This window comes from Mesoplodon bidens (assembly GCF_964165515.1).
Source record: "Mesoplodon bidens genome assembly, chromosome: 10".
Taxonomy (NCBI): Eukaryota; Metazoa; Chordata; class Mammalia; order Artiodactyla; family Ziphiidae; genus Mesoplodon; species Mesoplodon bidens.
The window spans coordinates 4,954,022-4,972,464 of record NC_138172.1 but is presented as its reverse complement, the minus strand read 5'-3'; the positions used below and the strand labels follow the sequence as shown (position 1 = coordinate 4,972,464).

Below are 18,443 nucleotides of genomic sequence, written 5' to 3'. Positions count from 1 at the left end.
TGCTGCCTGACTCCCACCCCCCACCCAGAGGTGCCTCTGTGGACTCCAAGCTTGAACATCACCTAATGTGGGTGGCCCCATTCATTTCATCCTGCCAGCAACCCTTCCAGGTACGGGGTGTCATTCTCTTTGCTGAGGCTCAGAGAGGGCAAGCAACCTGCTCAGGGTCACCCAGCAGGGAAGTGGCAGAGCTGGACTCAAAGGCACATCAGGGGGCGTGTGAGGACTGAGAAAACAATCTTCTGAAACAATGCCACTGACAGAGCCTCCGTTCCATCCTGGGCTTGCTCTGAGCCCTTGCAGGAAGTCAGGCCTTCTATGAGCCTCAGTTTCCCCATCTGCATAATGGATCCTATGGGGCTGTCCCTGTGCCCTCTGAGCCCCCCATTCCACATCTGCACAAAGAACATGATAATCCCTTCGGCAGAGTTGGCATGAGAATAAAATGAAATCAGGTCTAGGCGGCGGTACAGCTGCCCCGCTCCCCGGCACCCTCACCCTCAGGCAGCTGTACATGCAGATGGACATCCAGTTGGTGAGCATCTTCTCGACCACGGACTCCGTGCGCCTCAGCATGAGCTTGGGGTTCTTGGCGGCCGAGGCGTCGATGAGGTCCACCAGCAGCTCCTTCATGATGCCCGTATAGTACTCGAGCTTGCCGTGGAGCGCAATGGTCATCAGGGAGGCCAGGCTGCACCTGTGGGCGGGCCCACGTGGGCTGAGGGCGTCAGCACCACCCGCACCGCAAGGCCCTGGGCTCCGAGGGCCACGCAGTGGGGGTTCTGCTGCTACCTTGTCACTGGATGCAGACGGGTGAGTGTGACTAAAATCTCGCTGGAGAAAGGGCTACCTTCCCTACCATGCACAGCAACCGCCATGCCCACGAGCCCTGTCCTGGCAAGCAGACCAGGAAGGGGAAGAATGGGGAAGGGGGGTCTCAGGACCTCCAAAGCCCCAGCACCCAGGGTCTGACGCTGGGGAGATGCCAGCTGCCCCAGGGACATGGTGATTTGGAAACTGGCCCAGCCTTGGATCCAGCCAGGCAGACCCAGGACCGGCTGGGTGGCCTCCAACAGGCCCCTGCCCACCCCCGGAGCCTCGCAGCCTGACCTGTCCCGCACTGCGAAGTCCTTCTGTTGCTCCAGTGCGTGGACGAAGACGATGAGGAAGTGCTTGTTGTTGAGCAGCGAGGAGAACAGGCTGATGCCCTCTTCCATGTTGGGCCGGCAGCTCTCGGGGATCTGCAGAAGCATTCAGTGAGGGGGTGTCCACAGACGTCCAGTGTCTCTGCCTGGCCTAGGAGTCAGCACTCAGGATGCCCTGAGTGGCTCCTCGAATGCTTCCTGGGAGGAGGGGCTCATTACCTTTAGTGGTAGACACCTCCTACCTCCCTGTGAATGGGAACAGTGGCTCAGTTGAATTGGAAAGTGAGGCTCAGGCAAGGGTGCCTGAAGGCAACCCAGTATCCCTGTGTGAGGGGGGAGTGGGATGTCCAGGGGGACCCAATCCTCTCCCCTCTCTACCTGGCCTGGGGGTCAGCACGTAGAACGCCCTGAATGGCCACTTGAATACCTCCTGTGATGGAGGGCTCACTACCATCTAATGGCAGGTTCCTCCCAACTTCCCATGATTAGGATCCATGGGTCAGATGAGCTGGAAAGTGGGGCCCAGAGAGAGATGGGGTTGCCCTGTGGCAGCCCAATGTGTGTGTGTGTGTACCGGTGGAGGGCTACTCACCTTCCACTCTCCTAGCAGTGGGTGGGTCTCCTGCACCAGGGAGCTGCCCGGGGAGTTGAGGGTCTGGGAGGGCAGGACGTAACGCTCTTCATAGAGGGAGGAGCACTGTGGAGGCAGACCCCCAGCACCTCAGCAGGGCCGCAGACCCCCAGCATCTCGGCAGGGCTGCACCTTCCCCTGATGCATGCAGGGGCCGCTCGACAAATGCCAAAGCCCACTTTACAAAGGAAGAAGAGGCAGTGGGCCACACCCAGCTGCCACAGGACTCCAGAGGAGGGGAGGGGAGTCCCCGGGGGCTTCCTGAAGGAAGAGGAGCAGACGCAGCATGAAGCAAGGTGTGGCAAAGCTAGAGTGCACAAGGCTTCAGAGGAAGCAAACGCAGCTCAGTGCAGAATGAGGGAAACGGAGGCAGAAATGCCTGCGGGGACCACAATATGGGCTCTCTCAGGGCCAGAGGAGGGTGCTGGCCACTGGCATAAACACTCCTGACAGGCCGGGGAAGGTGGGGACAAGGCAGCGGCCCCTGGAACAGCACAAGGAGGCATGGAAGGGATGGGACGGAGTCCAGTGGACAGAAGGAGGAGATGTGGAGACCCAGAGAGGCCTCCCTGGGAAGGGGCCCAGAGAGGAGAGGGGCTGGCAAGGAACTGGTGGTGCCTCTACTCACCCCGAGAGGGGAGGCATGCCCAGCACCCCAAGAGAAAAGTGGGCCTGGCAGCCAGCTTCTGTACGGACAGTTAAAACATCAGTGGGCAGAGAAGGAAAGTGGGGGAAACTGGGCCCTCTCCCTCGGCAGGCCAGGGCAGGGGCCCAGGCTGCCACAGGCAGGCGTGCAGGTTTTGGACTGCTCAAGGGGCCCAGGCTGCACTTGTCAAGTTCTCCCCTCGGCACAGAAGTGCCCTCTAGGTTCTCAGGGCCCAGGGAGGGGTCGAGGAGCTCCTGCAGTAGCCGGCAGGGGCCCGAACTGACCTTAGGGAAGAAGGTGCGGGTCACAAAGTGCTTGTACTCCAGGAAGGGGATGCCCTGGCTGCGGTTCAGCTCCTTGGTCAGATCCGTCATGTCCGTCTGCAGCTCAGCAAAGCCTGGTAAACAGGCAGTGGCTGTGAGTGGATCAGATGGTGAAGCCGAGGCCCAAGGTCCCTCATGGTCGCCACCCGCTACCTTTACGGATTTCCTCTCGGATCTGGGATTCCATCTCCTCCATCTGCAGCAGCGTCTTCTGCCAGTAGCGCTCAGCGCGGCGACTCTTGGTGCAGAAGACAAACAGGGCTGTGGGCAGCAGAGAGGCGGGTCAGGCCAATGAAAGCCCTTCGGAGAGCATTTGTCGGTACCTGCCCTGCGCAGGCCCTGGGCCTGAAGGGAGAGGTCCTGCCTGCGCCCCTCAGCTCCAGCTCCTTGGGGCAGGCGCCTCAGCTCACGGTCCTCTCCTCCCCCGTGGGTTGAAAACTACAGGGCCAAGGGCTTGGGAAACGGCCAGGAAAGTAAGGCTCCACGTCCCATTCTTATAATAAGAAATGTGTGTTTGTTTAAAATAGTGATAAGCACCTACCCTTCTGAAACTATTCCAAAAAACTTCAGAGGAAAGAACGCCCTCAAACTCATTCTATGAGGCCACCATCACCCTGATACCAAAACCAGACAAAGATACTACAAAAAAAGAAAAATACAGGCCAGTATCACTGATGAACATAGACGCAAAAATCCTCAGCAAAATACTACAAACCGAATCCAACAACACATTAAAAGGATCATACACCATGCTCAAGTGGGATTTATCCCAATGATGCAAGGATTTTTCAATGTCTGCAAAAAAAATCAGTGTGATACACCATATTAACAAATTGAGGAATAAAAACCATATGATCATCTCAATAGATGCAGAAAAAGCTTCTGACAAAATTCAACACCCATTTATGATAAAAACTCTCCAGAAAGTGGGCATAGAGGGAACCCACCTCAACATAATAAAGGCCATATATGACAAACCCACAGCAAACATCATTCTCAATGGAGAAAAACTGAAAGCATTTCCTCTAAGATCAGGAACAAGACGAGGATGTCCACTCTCGCCACTATTATTCAACATAGTGTTGGAAGTCCTAGCTGCAGCAATCAGAGAAATAAAAGGAATCCAAATTGGAAAAGAAGAAGTAAAACTGTCACTGTTTGCAAAGGGCATGATACTATACATAGAAAATCCTAAAGATGCTACCAGAAAACTAGTAGAGCTAATCAATGAATATGGTAAAGTAGCAGGATACAAAATTAATGCACAGAAATCTCTTGCATTCCTATACAATAACAAACAATGAAAGATCAGAAAGAGAAATCAAGGAAACAAGCCCACTCACCATTGCATAGAAAAGAATAAAACACCTAGGAATTAACCTACCTAAGGAGGTGAAAGACCTATACCCTGAAAACTATCAGACGCTGATGAAAGTAATTGAAGATAACACAAACAGATGGAAAATATACCATGTTCTGGGACTGGAAGAATCAATATTGTGAAAATGACTCTACTACCCAAGGCAATCTACAGATTTAATGCAATCCCTATTAAATTACCAATGGCATTTTTCACAGAACTAGAACAAAAAATTTTACAATTTGTATGGAAACAGAAAAGACCCCTGAATAGCCGAAACAAAGATGGAGCTGGAGGAATCAGGCTCCCTGACTTCAGACTACACTACAAAGCTAATCAAAGTAATCAAAACAGTATGGGGCTGCCACAAAAACAGAAATATAGATCAATGGAACAGGATAAACAGCCCAGAGATAAACCCACGCACCTATGAACAATCTATGACAAAGGAGGCAAGACTATACAGTGGAGAAAAGATGGTCTCTTCAATAAGTGGTGCTGGGAAAACTGGAGAGCTACATGTAAAAGAATGAAACTAGAACATTCTGTAACACCATACACAAAATTAAACTCAAAATGGATTACAGATCTAAATGTAAGGCTGGAAACTATAAAACTCTTAAAGGAAAACATAGGCAGAACACTCTCTGACATAAATCACAGCATTATCTTTTGTGATCCACCTCCTAGAGTAATGAAAAGAAAAAGAAAAACAAACGGGACCTAATTAAACTTAAAAGCTTTTGCACAGCAAAAATAAAAACAAAACCCCAAAAGACCATAAACAAAACAGAAACACAACCCACAGAATGGGAGAAAATATTTGCAAATGAAGTGACCGACCAGGGATTAATCTATAAAATATACAAACAGCTCATGTAGCTCAATATCACAAAACAACCCAATCCAAAAATGGGTGGAAAATCTAAACAGACATTTCTTTAGAGAAGACAAACAGATGGCCAAAAAGCACATGAAAAGATGCTCAACATTGCTAATGATTAGATAAGTGCAAATCAGAACTACAATGAGGTATCACCTCACACTGATCAGAATGGCCATCATCAAAAAGTCTACAAACAATAAATGCTGGAGAGGGTGTGGAGAAAAGGGAACCCTCTTGCACTGCTGGTGGGAATGTAAATTGATACAGCCACTATGGAAAACAGTACGGAAGTTCCTTAAAAAACTAAAAACAGAATTACCATATGACCCAGCAATCCCACTCCCAGGCATATATCCAGAGAAAACCATGATTCAAAAAGATACATGCACCCCAATGTTCATTGCAGCATTATTTACAATAGCCAAGACATGGGAGCAACCAAAATGTCTATCAACAGAGGAGTGGATAAAGAAAATGTGGTACATATATGCCATGGAATATTACTCAGCCATAAAAGATAATGAAATAATGCCATTTGCAACAACATGGATGGACCTAAAGATGATCATACTAAGTGAAGGACATCAGAGAAAGATAAATATCATGATATCACTTACATGTGGAATCTAAAAAAAAAGATACAAATGAACTTATTTACAAAACAAACAGACTCACAGGCTTTGAAAACAAACTTACAGGTACCAAAGGGGGAAGGTGGGAGGAGGGATAAATTAGGAGTTTGGGATTAACAAACACACACTACTATATAAAACAGATAACCAACAAGGACCTATTGTATAGCACACGGTACTGCACTCAACACTCTAATAACCTATATGGGAAAAGAATCTGAAGAAGAATGGATATATGTTTATGTATAACTAAATCACTTTGCTGTACACTTGAAACTAACACAACAATGTAAATCAACTATAATATAAAATAAAAATTAATTTAAAAAATTACTTGTTGAGTGAAAAAAATAAAATAGTGGTAAACAGTGGATTTCTCTAGATGAGAGAATTATGGGTGATTTCTGTTCTCTTTCTGCTATTTAGCATTTTCAGTTCTTTCTACAACAACGAGGTATTACTTGTGAATTAAGAAACTTTTAAAAGATTACCAAGCATTATTATATTATAAACCCTTTCTGGGATGTAACATATCTCTATATATCTCATATAATGAGATGCATAAAATATACATGGGGCTTCCCTGGTGGCGCGGTGCTTAAGAATCCGCCTGCCAATGCAGGCGACATGGGTTCGTGCTCTGGTCGGGAAAGATCCCACATGCCACAGGGCTACTAAGCCCGTGCACCATAACTACTGAGCCTGAGCTCTAGAGCCCACAAGCCACAACTACTGACCCTGCATGCCACAACTACTGAAGCCCGCGCGCCTAGAGCCCGTGCTCCGAAACGAGAGAAGCCACCGCAATGAGAAGCCCGCGCACCGCAACCAAGAGTAGCCCCCGCTCGCTGCAACTAGAGAAAGCCCGTGCACAGCAACGAAGACCCAACGCAGCCAAAAAATATATATATATATTTTTATATATTATATATTCTATCCCAGTTTTCCCTAAATTTTCTACATTGAATATATTACTTTTTAAAAAACAGTTTTATCGAGATATACTGCACATGTCATATAGTCTATCCATGTAAAGCACACAATTGAATGGCTTTTAGTATATTCACAGGGTTGTGTAACCATCACCATTATCTAATTTTGGCACACTTTCCCTGCCCCTTGAAGACCCATAACCACAAGTAGTCAGTCCCCATCCACTCTCCCCCTGCCCCTGGCAACCACTAATTTGCTTTCTGTCTTTATCGATTTACTTATTCTGGACATTTCATATAAACGGAATCAAACTATGTGATCTTTTATGTCTGGTACCTTTCACTTATCATGACATCCTCAAGGGGCATCCATGCTGTACCATGGGTCAGAACTTCTAAATAATTACAAAGCAGTACTTATAACCCCTTTCTGAGATGTCATCTATCTATCTATATATATAATACAATGAGATGTATAAAATATATATATTCCTTTTTATGGCTTAATACTATCCCATGGTATGGATAAACCATATTTTCTTTATCCATTCATCAGCTGATGGACATCTGGGCTCTTGCCACTTTTGGTGATGAATAATGCTGCTATGAACATTCATGCACAGGTGCTTGTGTGGACATATGTTTTCATTTCTCTCAGGCAGATACCCAGGACGGGGACTGCTGGGTCACACGGTAACTTTATTTAACATGTCGAGGAACTGCTGGAGAGTTTGCCACGGCAATGGCACCATTTAAATTCCCACCAGCAGTGTACGAGGGCTTCAATTTCCATGCTACCTTGAATACATTACTTTCATAACCATTATTTTAATAGTGGTATAGCCTACCTAAGAGGAAGGTTAATCTTCCCTGAACAGCCCTCTTATAAGTACCTTCAGTAGGCCCTGCGAACTGGAGAACAAGGATCCGAATCCCTCTGCATGGCACTCAGGGCCCATCGCCTGGGCCCAGTGTACTTCTCAACAGCTACTGTCCTCCACCCTTTGTGCTGCGGCTGGGGCACACTCCTCACCACCCCCTGAGCGCCTGTTCCTACCTTCACGCCTTTGTTCAGCCTGCCCTGGCCCACTATGCCTTCTCTCCTACCCACTGATCTCCAGAGGGGCTGAGGCAAGGTGGGGTAGGTCTGCCCCCGCAAAACGACATGAGGGTGGGGCTCCTTACCAACCACGGAGAGCAGCAGCAGGACGCTACAGATGACAATGGACACGATGATGGCGGTCTCACTGCCCCCCAGCTGCAGCGTGGCGATGGTCTGGTTGAAGTTCCCTACCTGGATCTGCACAGAGGTGGGGGGAGGGGGCTGTATCTTCCCTGGACTTACGCCCTGGCTCTTCTCCTCGCTAGCTGTGCGGTCTTGAGCAAGGCACCTAATCTCTCTGAGCCTCAGATGCCACGACTATAAGACAGAGAGAGCCCCACCCATCTCCTGGGGATGCTATGAGGGCTAAATGAGATGATGCCTGTCAAGCCCTGAGTCCCGAGCCTGGCACAGAGGGGAGACTCAATAAATACAGGCAACTGTGATAATTATTACAGCCTGCGAGGAGCAGCGGAAGAGCCAGTGGCCGGGCAGTTCATAGAGCCTGGCCATGTCCTGAAGTATCTGTAGGGCTGCCCAAGGACCAGGGGAGCACGTGAGTTCTTAGGACTCAAAGGGAAGAACTGGGACTGGGGTACAGGAGAAAGGGAGCTTTTGCAGTCAGAGCCATCCTGGGTGGCGTGTGCCACCTGAGAGGGAGTGAGCGCCCCATCTCAGGAGGCATGCAAGCAGGTACAGTGCAGAAGAGACCCCACGTTCTAGGCCCTCTCTCCACTCCTGCTTCCCTCCCTCCATGACTCGGCATAGCGACTGGCAGCCCAGACTCTGGGTAGAGCAACAAGTGGAACGGAGACAACTTGTCATGGCCTCTGAGAGTCAGCTGGGGCTGATCACCGACCTTGAACAGGTCACTAAGTTTTGGGGTCTCAGTTTCCTCATCTGCCAAGTGGGGAGGTAAAGCTCCTCTTTGCCCCAGTTCTCTAAGCTTCTGAGCATGACAACGCTCAGCTGAGACGTGCCGGGCAGGGGGCAGATGCTCAGGCCCTTGGGGCAAGACTGGGGGCCAAGCCCACCTCTGCCTCTAGTGCCCCATCCACTCACTGTGATGGGCAGCTGCCCCTCGGCTGTGCCCAGGGACTCGTTGACCGAGCAGTGGATGACTCTCTCGGAGACGATCTGGATGTCACAGGCCACCTGGCCAATCTTGACCCGGTACTCGTGGCTCTCGAGGCCCAGGCCGTCCTGCTCCTTCTGCGGGAGCAGAAGGGGTGCCCGTGAGGCCTGTGGCTAAGCCCGGCCTGCTCACGCCCCCCACCGGGCACCCACTGGCACTCACGTGGATGACCAGGGTGAGGGGCTCCCCGGGGTGGTGCTTGATCCACTTCTCCCTCTTGGCCGTGGAGAACTGTGGGTCAGGGAGGTAGTCCAGGCGGAACCTGCTGCCCCGCTGGGCCTCCTCGGGGTCCAGGAGCTCCTCGTCCACGGCTGCCTCGTCTGCGTAGGCCCGGCCGTTGAGGAAGAAGTCCACGGGGGCTGAGGCGTTGCTCAGGGCCCCGGGCGATGGGCAGGTGATGAGGGTGGAGTTAAGAACCTTGCAGAGCTGGTTGGGGGGGGCCGGGGCCAAGGTGGGGGACGGGAGGGAGAGTCAGATGTGAGAAAAAAGGGGGAGAGAGAGAGGCAAAGAGACAGGAGAGGCAGAGATGAGGAGACGTGGTGGAGGGACGCCTGGTCAGCCGGGGCCACAACCAGCCCTGCCCGCCGGGGCCCCGCCCTCACCGTGGGCTCCCGGCCGATGTGGTGCACGGCCATGGACACCTTCTGCACCATGTGGAAACGCTCGCCGGCCACCGTGATGGTCCTGCCGCCACTGCGGGGGGACAGCAAGCCCCGTGAGCCCAGGTGCAGCCCCAGAGAGTGCCCTGGCCTGGGGTCACGTCCAGGTCTCACCTGACGTGGCTGCGGCGGGGACTGATGGCCGTGATGACCGGGTTCCGCTTGTACCAGAAGGTGAGGTTGCCGCGCACGCAGCCCCGGCGCTCGAAGCGCACGCACACGGGCACGGGGGCCGGCAGGGCGCCCCCAGGCACCGTGCAGGTGATGCTGGTGTCCGTGCGCCTGCGGAGGACGCAGGCCGCGTCAGCAGGAACCCGCCTCCGTCACTCCCCAGCGAGCAACACCCCGTCACCCGGGGCACGTAGCCTGGGGTCCAGGCCTGCTCACCTGGCCCCCCACCTCATACAGAAATCTTGTTTCCATATTCCCACTACCGCACCTTTGCTTGGGCTGTCTGCCCCGCCTTGGACGCCCTGCCTTCTCTTCTCTGACCTGCCCCATCCCACCTCCTCCAAGAAGCCTTCCCAGAAGCCCTCTCCTGGCTCCCGCCCCGGTGAGGGCCCTGCGCCCACAGCCCTGAAAGCTCTGACTTCTCCTAATCCTGCCCCCCCTGGATGTTCCTAGCTCCTGTGAGAGTGTCTGCTGTACCCTGAGGGCTGAGACTGTTGGGCTCATCTTGGTATCCACAGCAATGCCTATCAACGGCACCTGGTACACATTAAGTGCATAATAAAGACAAGTATTTCACCAAGAGGTTCTGGACCACAACCCTGCCACTGGCCACAACCCCTGGGCCAGCAGCAGCTCTCAGAGTGTGTACAATCATCACCATTTTCACTGCAGGTTAAGGTCACTTGTGAAGTATCTACTGTATGCTGGGCACAGCACTTCCCACAAGTCACTGGTACTGTTCTTACCGGCTGAGAAAATTGAGGCTCAGAAAGAGGAAGGGGCTTGGCCAAGGGGACACAGCCAGTGAAGTCCCTGGTGATGCCTGGTGCAAGGACATCACCCCCAGCCCTCCAGCCCCCCAGCCTAGGGGCTTACACCAGCTCCATGCAGGGCTCCGTGTCATTCACCAGGACCTGGAGCTCGGAGCCCACATGGAGGTCGCTGCCATGGATGGTGATCCTGGTGCCCCCTGCCTTGGGGCCCATGGCAGGCTCCAGGGAGTGAACCAGGGGCAGCTGTGGGGAGGAAGGCAGGCGGTCAGGCCTCAGGCCAGCCCGGGGTGAGCCTGGCAGGGTGGGCAGGGGGGTAGGCTGCAGCCTCCCTTACCACGTAGGAGAAGCGCTCCCGTGACCTGCCCTCCTTGGAGGCGTTCACCGTCACCACATCTGAGAACGCCCGCGGGGCTGGCCCCGTGGCACACACAATCCTGGGGGAGGCAACTCTGGTCAAGGAGCAGCCGGCGGATCCTGGGGGCCCAGGCAGGTGCCATCTGGTTTCTCCCTCAAACAATGGCCCCTGCTCCACCCCCAGGGTGTGTGAGTGCCCCACCCTTGCACTCAGCCACCCACCCTCCCACTCACACCTGGCGCTGGCATTTGGCCAGGACACCCAATGGCATTACCCATATCAAAATACTGAGACAATTCCCCATCAGCTGGAAAACAGCCACTGAGTCCCCCAGGTGTCACCCTGGTGCCAAGCTCTTCCCCGGGACCACCCCCGACCTGAGTTTACGACAGTTCTGCAGCTATAAGACAAGGGGATTGGATAAGATGGTCTTCGGGGATATTTGAAAGTTCTCCAACCATGAGAACCTTTGCTGGGCTGGTAGACTGATGGCCTTATCTGCAAGCCTGACTTACAGCCTTCGGAAAGGAAACCCAGCTCATTCCCTGCCCTCCGGGCCAGGCTCCGCAGCTGCAGGCCCAGACCTCTGCGCCACACCAGCGGCTCCCACACTCTTAACAGCATTTTTTTTCATCGGAGCAAGGCTTCTGTGGAGGTGGGGCTGGTCTAGGGGAACACGGGTGGGCTTCCCAGGGCAGCAGGCGCCTGAGTGGTGTCCCGAGCAGGAAAGGGCAGGACGCGTGGTGGGAATGGCCTGAGCAAAGTCCGGGAGACCCAGGAGTGAGTGACTTCTGGGGAGCAGAAGGGTGCCGAGGAGAGTGGGATGGCAGAGCGGGGAGCAGGGAGAAGAAAAGGGAGAGCGGAGGGCGGAGATGCAGCTGGCACTTCCGGGGGGGGGGGCCTGCAGGTCACTCAGAATGGCCCCAGGGTCTGCCCGCTACTCACTCCTCTGACACCGTGTATCTGTCGGCCAGCGGCTCACAGGCCACGCTGCCAATCCACACTCCACGGACCACGTCGCTGAGCCGCCGGCCCAGGTTCCTGCCGCGGATGGTCAGCAGGGTCCCGCCGTCCAAGGGGCCACTCAGGGGCTCAATCTGCCAGGCGACCGGAGAAAGGGGTGAATGGGGTTCAGAGGCTGGGATGCTGGCAGGCTCCCGGGGGGGGCAGGGCCAGGGAGACCCATCCCTTAGGGGAGGCTCTGAGAGCGCTGGCACCGCTAGCCACTTGGCAGGTCACTGGGGCTGCCAGACAGGATGTGCATTTGTGATACTGAACCGGCTTGGGTCTGGGGACACCAGTGCATAGGGACAGAGTCACTGCTATTTGAGGGGTGTCTCCTGGGGACACCAAGGTCCACTCCCAGTGGCCATGTCTGACCACATGACCCTACATCCCAACCAGAGCTGACTGGGCCTGGGATGGGCACCTGACCCAGGCTAAGCCAAACAGACTCCTTCCCTGAGATTTTTTTCTTAATTAAAACTAAGGCTTCGGAGTTACTCGCAGCCCCCATTTTCACCTTATCAGCAAGGTTTCCCTGACCTCGCTATAAAATTTAGAGACCATCAGCCCCAGCATCTCTTCCACCCCAGACTCCCAATGCCCCCGCCCTGCCCTGCCGTAGCACTTACCACCTTCTCTATGTAAATTATTCCCTTTCTCATTATTGTCCCCTAACCCCAACTAAAACATTAGCTCTGTGAAGGCAGGTACTTGTTTCATTCCCTGCTGTGTCTCTAGCACTGGGCAGGGCCTGGCACCCAGCAGGTGCTCAGGGGGTAATACAGTGCGCATGGGCCTGGGTGTGTGCAAGCACGTGTGCTGTGGGTCCCTGAGCCCACGTGGGGCGCTGTACGTGTGCACATTCAGCCATGTGGGTGCAACGGGCTTCCGAGGGGGGAGGTGGGGGTAGGGTGCTTACCGCTCGGATCTCGGGGGCGGGGCAGGTGTCAGGCAGGGGCTGCAGGGTCCCCCGCAGGCGGCAGCCGTCACTCCACACACACAGGTGGCCCAGGTCCTCCCGGCCCAGGCACTGGGAACAGTCGGGGCTGCCCATGGCGCAGTTATAGACCTCCACTGCGGGAGACACGGAGGCAGCACAGGTCAGCAGGGTCCTGGTTCTTAGGATCAGGACCCCATGAAGTTCTCAGTCTTCTCCAAACCCCCTGGGGGCTGTGCTAAGCACAGTGCAGCCACAGCCCCATTAACACTCATCCTCACTGTGAATCTCTCCAGTGGGAGCTGTTTATTAGCTCCATTTGACAGATAAGAGATGAGGCTCAGAGAGGTAGAGTGACTTGCCCAAGGTCACACAGCCTGTGAGTAGCAGAGCTGGATTCGTAACCAGGCCCGAGTGGGTCTCCTGAGCCCCCACAGAGCTCCAGGATGCTAGGGAACCACTGAGCAATGCGGGTTCTGTGAGCCTCAGAGCAGACCCTCGGACTGGCACAAGGAGAAGTGCAGGGCCAGTTCTCCAGGGCCTCAGGGTGTGCAGGCTGGTTCTGGGGCTTCTGTCTGGGACCTTCATAGCATGCATGTGGGGGGTGCCCACGTCCACCGAGATGTCTGAGACTCCCCATGAACAGACAGGCCCTTGGAGAGTTGATTCAGTACACATAATAAGAGCAAGGACACCAACCACCATATGGGGGCACAGACTGTGTCCCAGACACCCTTGCAAGGCTTTGTGTGCATCATCTCAGCAAATCCTCACCACACCCTCTGCGAAAGGGCCTCTGCCCTTGCTTCATATGAGGACAATGAGGCTCAGAAAGGGAAGGGTAAGTAAGTACCTGGGGCTGCACAGCCACTGGCCTGGAGATGCCCCGAGGGCGTGGTGCCTGCCCAGAGTAGCTGCTCAATAATCAAGCGCTGAGTAACTGACCAGGCACAGAAAGGCAGGGCTGGGATCTGAGAGAGCGTGTGTGTTAGGGAACACCTGAGCACAGGAATGAGTCCCCCAAGGCTGCGTCCCACCCACCGCGGCTGAGTCCCCTGAGGCCGTGTGAGGCGCTCCCACCTGTCACGTGGTCAGGGCTGTCCAGGAATCGGGCTGGCCGCCCCTTTAGTTGGAGGCTGAGTGGAAACACCTGGCTCTTCTGGGTTGTGTGCAGCTGCAAAAGGACAGGAAAAACCATGAGAGGTGTGAATGGTGTCTGGGTCTTTGTTGGGGGAGGGGTGTCAGGGAGACAGATGAGGGCAGGGCTACTGGGGGCAGGGGGTCCAAAAAGAGGAGGTAGAAAGGAGGGAGTGTAGGATCTGGACTTGCGCAGGCCTCCCCTTCCCCTCTGCCCCCGACCGCCGCCATTAAAGCGACACCACTCACCACCACTTGGTTGCAGCATACAGCTGATTCATTCACCCACACAGCCTCAAAGATCTCTTCTTGACCAAAGCTACATTCAAGCGCTGCACCCTGTGGGAGAGGGGGGGTTGGGGAGAGTCAGGTCAGCACCCACTGCCCTGTACCTCCATCAGGACGTCAGACACTGCTGTCCTGAAGAGTGGGCGTGGTCCTACTATCAGGCCTTTGCCTGGACTGCACCTCCTCCAGGATGTCCTTCCGGGCCTCCATGTCCAACGTTTGACAGAGGCAGGGGGCACATAAACACCTGGAACCTTGGCCTTGTGCTCTCTCCATGCCACTAAAAGTCTCACCAACATCTCCCAATGGCCTAAACCCGGGGCCTTTCACTCCGCGGGTAAAGCCCTGACTCTTCAGCATGACCGACATACAAGGTTCATCCCAGTGGGACTCCACCTGTCCTTTAACGTCAAGACCCCCCCGCCTCTGCCCCACAAGGCCTGGGACCAGCCACAGGACACATGTCGACATAGCACACAGGCCATCCTGCCCTCAGCCTTTGCCCAAGCCCATTCTTCCACCCAGCAAAACTCAACACAGCCTTCAAAATCCAGCTCAAATGTCCCATGTTCCAAAGCCTTCCCAGACTCCCCCCTCAAATCACAGGGGCATCCCTCACTTGGTCATCCATCCATTCAGCAATGAACATCTGGGTGTGCGCCAGGGGCTCCATTAAGCTCCTAAAGCCTGTCCCCGACCCTGTATGCCAAGGACCACCCTTATCCCCTGTGCAGGCTCTGTCTACACCTGTCCCCCCACCCACTGGGGAGGGTTGGGGCTGGGTCTCAGCCCCTCTGACACCTCCAAGGGCAGCAGATGGCAGCTGAACCAGCTCAGGTTCTACCTTACACAGGCCCACCCAGGTTCGAATCCCACCTCTGCTACCTCCTAGATGTGTGACCCTGTGCAAGGGGCTCCTCCTCTCTGGGCCTCGGGTTTCTAAACTCTGCAACAGAAAGAGGCTGCTCTACTCTGCAGGATTCTAGGAAAACTGGAGATGATGCTATCTTTAGTGGGTTGCACACTGTGGGTGCCTAATATATGCTGGCCGTTATTAGTATGCAAGAGGTGCTCAATAAATGCTTGCTGGAAGACTAAACAGGGCCAATCCCCCGATCCCGTCTTGCCCTCAGCCCAGCACAGGCCTCTGGGAGCAGCATCAGTAAATATTTGCTGAATGAACAAACCCGGGTTTTGAGTGTGTTAGGCCAGCCGCGTGGCAGGACTTCCTGTTTATGCCCCTGTCGCTGGCAGATGTGACACCCTGAGGAGACAGCGGGTCAGCAGCTCCCCTGCCCTGCCCCCTCCCCGCTTCATTCTGAAACTAACACAGGAAAGTGGCTGTTGATAGAGCTGAGAGCTCAGGTGTCCCTGTCACGCTGAGCTGGGAGGTGGGTCTGTCCGCTGAGTCCCTGGGCTCAGGGCCGCAGGGGAGCGGCACAGCCCTCCACATGGCTCCAGGCCCCTTGCTGCCCCTGGAGGCTCTTCCCAACCATTGCAGGGAAGAGCCTGAGGGCCCAGGGCAGGGCCGCCCTGCCCCTCACTGAGCTGCAGGCCCTGCCACGAGGCTGCCTGACGCATCCCAGATGCCTGGCATGTGGCCCCCACGTGTGACAGCCGTCACGGGCCTCGGCTCCCCCATGGAAGCGACAGATGGCAAGTCCGCAGAAGCTGGGGAGGGGGTGGCTGGCATGCTTCCAGGACTCATCAACACCTCCCACCCAGGACGCTCCTCCAGGAGGGACCCAGAAAGGGGCTGTGTCCCTCCCCCCAGCCCAGATGGGCAGTGGGAGGGGAAGACTGGTTGTAGGGAAGACCACTCAACAAGGAGTCCAGGGCTAGGGTGCGAGTCCAGCCCTACGTCGTGTGACCTGGAGGCACCTGCGTCCCCTTCCTAGGCCTCAGTTTCCCCACCTGGACAATGGGGAGTCGGGCGGCAAAGGGGTTCTCTGGTCATTCTCCAGGGAAGACACGTCAGCCACGAACTGGGGAGGTGTGTCCAGGGTCACAACTCAGCCTGGGGGCTAGGGCAGGGCGGGCACAGCATGGACAATGTCACCCATGGGCTGCGGCACTGGGCGGGGGCTGGGCCTGGATCTGTCAGGGGAGCTTTAGAGGGTAGAAGGGTCTGGGGGTCCTGGCCAGGCTTTCCTGCAGGCACTGGGGGCTGCCTGCTGTCCCCCTGGCCTGGCCCTCCCCGCCCACTTTCCTGTTTCCCCAGCTCCGTGCAACCAGAGCGGGGTTTTCTCAAACACAGCCTGGAAACTCAGAGGAAGGAAACCAAAGCATGGGTGGTGGGCCCAGAGCAGGGTCCCCCCACCTGGGACAGCACTCTCCCAGCCCTCCGCCCCACCCCCGCCCAGCCTTCACTTACCTGGAAGAAGGCGGCATTGGCCAGATGCACCGGGATGCTCTGGGAGCTGCCCGTGGGCATGGGAGCCAGGGCTGAGGGCAGGATCTGCGGGCAGTCCTGAGGGCTCTGCAGTCAAAACCCAAGGAGGTGGGGCTGGCACTGGGGCATTTTGGAAAAGACGGGGTTCACAGCCACCCCAGCCAACCTGCGCAGCCCCGTCTCCCCGGGGAGGTACCAGGCAGCCCGGGGAAGTGAGAAAACACTACTAACAAAACGTAGCAGCCACGCCCACTGAGGGCCGCGTGCCCACTGCCTCCCACATACCATCTCACTTGACCCTCACGGCAAGGCCTACGAGCAGTAGAATGCATTGGCCCCATTTCGCCGACGAGGAAACTGAGGCACAGAGAGATGCAGTACCCTGCCCAGTGGAACTGGATCCCCATGGCTGCTCCACCGCGTGCCTCTCAGAGGAAACCTCCCCGTCTCTGGGCCTCACCTTTCCCAGCTGTAAAATGAGGGGCTCTACCACTTTCTGAGACTCCACCCAGCTCTGGAGTTCTGGTTTCCAGATTAACTCACGCTAAATGGTTCAGAAAAGAGAAACCCCAGACTTCCGACAGCCCACGGGAAACAGGCTGTGAGCGCCCTGGTGCCGCCAGGCTCCAGACCCCTCCCCATTGCCCGGGCGAGTCACAGGCCTCTGGGTGGAGGTGCCAGCTCCCGGCAAGTCCTGCAGAGGGCCTGGACATCCTCATTCCGCGGAGCCACAGAGGCGACTTCAAAAAAGGAAGGAAGTTAGGGAGGGGGGAGGAAGGTATGAACCTGAGGTTCAGAAAGGAGGGGCGCTACCTGAGGGCAGAGGGCAGAGTTGCTCTTTGAATTCCCATCTGTCTGAGGGCCAGGGACCAGGGGTCTTTACTCCTTATTGTTAATGAGACAGGGAGCTCCTTCAGGGGACCCTCAGGGGCCCAGCATAAAACCAGAGCTCGAGGGATGCCAACGCCATAGTTACTATCATTGGCCGTGGTCACAGTGACAGCAGGAGCGGCCAGCTGACACAGCCCTCCCTGTGCACCTGGACACTTCTGAGCACTTTGCACAGTATTAATTCAACGAATCCTTCTCCCAACAGCCCTATGAGGTAGGCACCACCATTACACCCATTTTACAGACTAGGATACTGAGGCACAGAGAAACCAAGTGGTTTGCCCAAGCACAGCGAGCTCTAGTTGTCCAGAATGTTTGCTGACCTCCAGGCCAGAAACTTCACCCAGGCTGGTGAGTTTCCCTGGGAGCCGACCACAGGGGCCTTGGCCAAAGAGGCAACATGGCTGGGCCCAGGTGGGGCCTCCTCCCCTCAGCTGACCACGCTGTGGGGCTGGGAGGTAGCAGATGGTGTCCACTCGCTGTGTGAGCCACAAGTCTGTCCCTCTCTGAGCTGCTGTCCTGTGCCATCCATGTGTAAACCCCCTGGAGTTTCCGGGAATGGAAGCCACATGTTTCTAATCGGGTCTCACAGCCGCTGCCAGCCCGCTTCACAGCTGGCTGGGGGCCCTGCGGCTCTGTCCTCCCAGCTGCCCCCCACCTGAGGGTAGGTGGCCAACAGTGGGGGCTGGAGGGGTGAGGGCTGGGGAAGGGGGAGCTTCTGCAAGGGAAAGTGACGCGGGATCATCCCTGAGGGCCCTTACTCCCCTTGACCCTTACGAGCCGTGGCCACCTGGATGCTTGTACCCATTCTACAGAGTGGGAGCAAGGCTGAGAGTGCGGGCGCATCTTTGCCCTCTTTCAGCACCTCCCCCAGGGTTGGCTAATCCTCCTTGGGGACAGCTGGTACCCCTGCTGCCAGCCTCCAGCCCCCCACCATCTGCCTCCAAGTCTGCCTTGGCCACAGGGGAATCTCCCCAACCCCCAGGCCTGTAGTTTGGGAGGGCTGATCCTACTCCCTAGCCCCAGTGATGAGCGGGTACCCA

General features: G+C 55.4%; 1 protein-coding gene across 2 annotated transcripts in view; it reads right to left on the bottom strand.

Annotated features, from left to right (window-relative positions):
• PLXND1 (plexin D1) overlaps positions 1–18,443 on the bottom strand; it is a 51,808-nt gene that overhangs the window by 6,881 nt on the left and 26,484 nt on the right. For both annotated transcript variants that reach the window (XM_081247064.1, XM_081247063.1), the window contains exons 9-25: positions 16,492–16,596; positions 14,079–14,168; positions 13,773–13,866; positions 12,675–12,829; positions 11,696–11,847; positions 10,730–10,829; positions 10,499–10,638; positions 9,566–9,733; positions 9,395–9,485; positions 8,955–9,218; positions 8,720–8,869; positions 7,741–7,855; positions 2,899–3,006; positions 2,707–2,819; positions 1,738–1,842; positions 1,111–1,241; positions 499–697 (exon numbers count right to left, since the gene is read on the bottom strand). In XM_081247064.1, the coding sequence (XP_081103190.1) occupies positions 499–697; positions 1,111–1,241; positions 1,738–1,842; positions 2,707–2,819; positions 2,899–3,006; positions 7,741–7,855; positions 8,720–8,869; positions 8,955–9,218; positions 9,395–9,485; positions 9,566–9,733; positions 10,499–10,638; positions 10,730–10,829; positions 11,696–11,847; positions 12,675–12,829; positions 13,773–13,866; positions 14,079–14,168; positions 16,492–16,596 (2,280 nt within the window). The remainder of the gene's footprint in view (positions 1–498; positions 698–1,110; positions 1,242–1,737; positions 1,843–2,706; positions 2,820–2,898; positions 3,007–7,740; positions 7,856–8,719; positions 8,870–8,954; positions 9,219–9,394; positions 9,486–9,565; positions 9,734–10,498; positions 10,639–10,729; positions 10,830–11,695; positions 11,848–12,674; positions 12,830–13,772; positions 13,867–14,078; positions 14,169–16,491; positions 16,597–18,443) is intronic.